The sequence below is a fragment of the Teleopsis dalmanni genome, chromosome 2 (assembly GCF_002237135.1).
Source record: "Teleopsis dalmanni isolate 2A chromosome 2, ASM223713v2, whole genome shotgun sequence".
NCBI classification, from domain to species: Eukaryota; Metazoa; Arthropoda; class Insecta; order Diptera; family Diopsidae; genus Teleopsis; species Teleopsis dalmanni.
The window spans coordinates 229,110,753-229,115,813 of record NC_051847.1 but is presented as its reverse complement, the minus strand read 5'-3'; the positions used below and the strand labels follow the sequence as shown (position 1 = coordinate 229,115,813).

At 32.9% G+C, this 5,061-nt stretch overlaps 1 protein-coding gene across 1 annotated transcript; it reads left to right on the top strand.

Moving 5' to 3' along the window:
• Nucleotides 1-204: 204 nt before the first annotated feature.
• On the top strand, nt 205-3,352 carry LOC119678202 (glutamyl aminopeptidase-like). Its single transcript, XM_038089902.1, has 11 exons — nt 205-348; nt 405-669; nt 738-908; nt 1,110-1,207; nt 1,273-1,559; nt 1,630-1,776; nt 1,830-2,046; nt 2,107-2,271; nt 2,329-2,444; nt 2,508-2,786; nt 2,851-3,352. Exons 1-11 carry the CDS (start codon nt 271-273, stop codon nt 3,215-3,217), a joined length of 2,190 nt encoding a protein of 729 aa, XP_037945830.1. The 5' UTR covers nt 205-270; the 3' UTR covers nt 3,218-3,352.
• The last annotated feature ends 1,709 nt before the right edge of the window (nt 3,353-5,061 follow it).

The window sequence follows — 5,061 nt, the reverse complement described above, 5'->3', positions numbered from 1 at the left end:
GTAATTAAGGACAGTGCTGCCAAACTACATAAACTTAAAATATCGAAAAATATACAGCGCGCGAATTTTAAATGAGAATTTCCGAAAACTTTTCGGTCTTAATGTATATTGCAGATATGTCTATAGAAATATCTTACTTATAAATATATATACATATATACATTACTTATTATTTTAATCTGATTTAATTGCACTTTAAGAGCTATTGCTACATCGAAATTTGAACCCACATATGCACGTCAAGCATTTCCGTGCTTTGATGAGCCTGCTATGAAGGCAACTTTTGAAATCGTTTTGGTACGCCCAACTGAAGATGGATATCATGCGCTTTCCAACATGAACGAACTGGTAAAACCATAAATTTTGATATTATATTTCCATATTAAATAGCCACGGTTTATCAGAAATCTGTAGCCATGGGAAAATATACCGAAACTTATTTTGCAAAAAGCGTTGCGATGAGCACTTATGTTGCTTGTTTTATTGTTTCTGATTTTGCGCACAAAACTGAAAGAATCGATACGAAAGGAATTGGAGACAATTTCGATATCCGTGTTTTTGCCACAGCTCACCAATTGAACAAAGTAGACTTTGCTCTGACCACTGCTGTGGCCATCACAGAATTCTACATCAGCTATTTCAAAGTTCCATATCCACTTCCTAAGTTGGGTGAGTCCTTGCTACCGGTAAAGAAAGAACAATTTACTGAATATAGTTTTTCATTGGTTTTCATTTAGATATGGCAGCCATTCCAGATTTTGTTTCAAACGCCATGGAACATTGGGGACTAGTGACTTATCGTGAAACTGCACTTTTATATGACAGCAGTTACAGTTCAACTTGGAATAAGCAGCGAGTTGCAGTTGTTGTGGCCCATGAATTAGCACATATGTGGTTTGGTAACTTAGGTAAGGTAATATAATTTTATTGATAATCTTTTCGTATTTCAAAGTTAATTGTTTACTACCATATATAGAAGAAAAGTTATGGAGATAACGATAAACTTCGTTTAGCACCTAAAAGAAATTTTAATGCCAATATATTCGAATGGCAGATACTATCTGTTCCTTCATTAAACTGTTACGCTTTAAAATGCTTTTCTTTTACAGTTACTATGATGTGGTGGAATGATTTATGGCTAAATGAGGGTTTTGCAAGATATATGGAATACAAGGGAGTTAATGAAGTATACCCCGAATGGGGAATGGTTAGTTAATTTAAGTATATGTTATTTGACCATAAAAATTACTAAACACTCATCATATTACCCAGCTCAATCAATTCTTGATACATGCTCTACATAGTGTAATGGCTTACGATTCTTCAGTAGCTTCTCATCCTATTATACAAACTGTAGAGACTCCAGATCAGATTACAGAGATTTTTGATACAATTAGTTATGAAAAAGGAGCTTCTGTAATACGTATGTTAGAGGATGTTACAGGAGAGAAGTTCGAAGCAGCTGTTACTAGTTACCTAACACATTTTAAATTTCTTAATGCAATCACGGGCGATTTTATAAGAGAACTTGAGTTACAGGAATTGGATTTTGATGTGGAGTAAACTCCTTGAATATTTGATTGTGGCTCCCAAAACTTAATAATTTAATTTTTAATTTTGTATCGTTAGACTTTTTATGCGCACGTGGACTGAGCAGATGGGTTTTCCGGTTGTTGAAGTTATTCGTACCACACCCACCACATTCAGACTAACACAAAAGAGGTTTTTCAGTAACATTGAGGATTATAATGCAATTTACAATGACTCAGTTTTTAAGTATGTTTAGACTTATATTCAAGACCATAAAAGTTTGATGTATTTGTACACAGCTACACATGGAGCATACCTCTTACATATTATACTGATCTCGACTCAAGTACTATTGAACGTAGATGGTTCAACCACGATGAGTCTATTGTGGAAATAATGGTTGATCCAGAAATAAAGTGGATTAAGATAAATGTAAATCAAGTGGGCTTTTACCGTGTCAACTACGCTGACAATACTTGGCATGAAATAATTGCCCATTTGACTGCCACACCAGAGGTAAGCTGTTGAATGTAGTAGTCGATCTCATAAAAAAATTGGATTCGTGTACTCTTACAGACGTTTAGCATTGCGGATCGTGCACATTTACTAAATGATGTTTTTGCTTTAGCTGATGCCAATCAATTGAGTTACGATATTGCATTGGACATGACTAAATATTTGGAAAAGGAAAACGATTTTGTGCCGTGGTATGTGGCGGCAACAAAGCTTCAATCTTTGCAGGTAATAATAGACATTCAAAGCAGTTTTAGTTTTATTTTTCGATTTTTCCAATCCTAGGTAAGCTTAAGATATACTGATGCGTATATCGATTACTTGGCGTATGCTCGAAATTTGTTGGATAAAATCTATTCACAAGTTACTTGGGAAGTAAAAGAGGAAGACCACTTAAATAAGTAAGTTGGATTCACTTTTACAGATTATAGCGGTGATAACTTTCTTATTCAATCGTAACTTAGTCGTTTACGTGTAAGCGTGTTGACTGCCGCTTGTTCGCTTGGTGTGCCAGATTGTCTCAACGAAGCCGCTACTAGATTCACCAGTTGGCTCGCAATACCTGAAGATAAACCTCATCCAGACTTACGTGAGATTGTGTACTATTATGGTATGCAGCAAATAGGAAAACAGGAACATTGGGACAAAATGTTGGAGATATATTTGAAAGAGCAAGACGCTAGTGAGAAGATCAAATTGATGTATGGTCTGTCAGCAGTACGCATACCTTGGCTACTATACAGGTGAAGCATAGGTTCATATAATTTCAAATAAAAGGAAATAGTGTTGTATTTTTTAACATTTCAGCTTTATTGAATTAGCCGAACAGGAAAAATATGTACGACGGCAAGATTATTTCACATGTCTACAGAATATCGCTACAAATCCAATCGGCACACCTATAGTATGGGAGTTCGTACGTGAAAATTGGTCAAAGCTAGTTGATCGTTTTGGTTTAAATGAGAGATATCTTGGTCGTATGATACCATCTATCACACAAACTTTCGACACTGAAACCAAATTAGAAGAAATGTCAGAGTTCTTCAATAAATATCCTGAAGCTGGTGCGGGAGCAGCGTCGCGTAAACAAGCTTTGGAGACTGTCAAATATAACATAAAATGGTTGGCAGAAAATAAAGATAAGGTGGCAACATGGCTAAATTCTCAAAGATAATTACGTACTAATAAAAATATTTTGTGAAATTAAAATACAAAACCAGAACAGTAATAAATCTGTATAATAAGACGACAACGATTGTGTTTGATAAAAGTCACTAATTGTACTATTTTGGCAATAAATTTTATTTGAGAAATATTCATGTGTTATTTAAAATAAAAATAGTTAAGAATATTAACAAAACGAAAATCCCACTACACTACAGCCCTATATTTGAGAGGGCTATATTGAGAGAGCTATATTTATTTTTAGTGCACTATAGTAATTACTTTATGTATGTCGTTAATGGCATTGGCCTAATAGGAAGATCAGTAACAGAAATGCAAAATGTGTTTTTAAGAGCAGACAACAGTTCGAAATGAAACTTAACAAAGGACTTAATATCGAATACAAAACGAAAGTGCTGTTGTCAGCCAAGGAGCAGATTCCTACCATCGACTATTGAAAAGTAAATAATAATTTTGATTAATGACTACGATTTAAACATCCAAGAACGAATCAACAATAACCCCTGCAAATAAATTCTTCTATATTGATAACACTCAGTATATTCCTGTTTAAGATCCAAGGCAATTCCTCGCCCAATATGTGTTTATGAATGTGAAACTTCATATATTATCTTGAAATAAATTGTCTTTAAGAAACAGGCACACAGACAGATACGGCGTAAGAGTGCAAACAGCACGGTACCAATTGAAATATCTGAGAATTAAATGGATGGCCTATTAAGAACCACAATCAATTTCTCAAAAATTATGACTTAAATTTCAAAGAAAAAATAATTGTGAAAAGTTTCCAATATCGTTAATTTGTGGGGTGAAAAATAATTTGAGACAACTTGATGTTAATGACTCGGAAGATTGTATTTGAATTGTATAGTCCATGAGGTATAAGAAGTTTTTTTAAGGTCATAAAACAAAATTTAATGTAGTACATTAAGCTATTAAGTTATTTATAATGACCAATATATTTTTTATGGGCATAATAGTACAAAACCTTAAGATTGTGAACATTTTGCTTAGGTTATTTAGATAAAATGACTTATATTTGATAAATATGTCTGCAGTTCGATTAGATGGTCATTCTCTGAGTACATAATGGTATATTTCAGATCTTACAATAGTTTTTTGTTGTTCATAGGCTCGTAATAAAATATCGAAGATAGTAAAAGAGCTCTAATAAACAATTTAAAAAACAACAATATATATTCATATAAAGTTTAAAAATGGTTTTTTGATACTTTTTTATTAGTACGATTGAATATATTTGCTCAACATAAGTATCTGAACCGCACTATAATGTAGGAAATGGTGAGCTTGGTCACCTTTTATCATATTGTCCAGATGGCTTCTATGTTATGTGTTCTTTGAAGAGATTATCTTTTTGAACTGAGTTATTTCGAGTACATCTAATAGTGATAAAAAAAAAGAAGACTAAAACTGAATAAAGTAAATGTTAGTAAGAAAATACAGGATAGTTATAATAAACTTTGAGATGGTCTAAATACTCTAGAGTATTTTGACAGTTTTTAGGCTTTATTCCTTGAAAATGAAATAATTTAGTTAAAGCTGTAGGTGTTGACGTAGTCGGGTATATACCGCTGTATATGAGTGATTTTATTTTTATTTTTTTTTGTTATCTTTTTCCAGTTTACAATATTCTGGATATAACATTGACTATTAATTCCTTTTGAGTGGATTATGCTATGTAGCGAAAGATTCATTTTTCCTAATATTAAGTATTCTTGAGTGAGTCTGGTATTGGTACCGATCTCGATAAAAATATAAAATATAAAATCACAACGTAGTTCCACGTTGGTATCAAGTTTTTGACAGCTGAAG

What these genes read in the sequence shown, in the direction of transcription:
- LOC119678202 (XM_038089902.1), top strand. Translation starts at nt 271, where the DNA reads ATGAAGGCAACTTTTGAAATCGTTTTGGTACGCCCAACTGAAGATGGA. An exon ending in TATGTGGTTTGGTAACTTAG is followed by an intron (nt 909 to 1,109) that starts GTAAGGTAATAT and finishes TTTCTTTTACAG; the next exon opens with TTACTATGATGTGGTGGAAT. An exon ending in GAGGAAGACCACTTAAATAA is followed by an intron (nt 2,445 to 2,507) that starts GTAAGTTGGATT and finishes ATCGTAACTTAG; the next exon opens with TCGTTTACGTGTAAGCGTGT.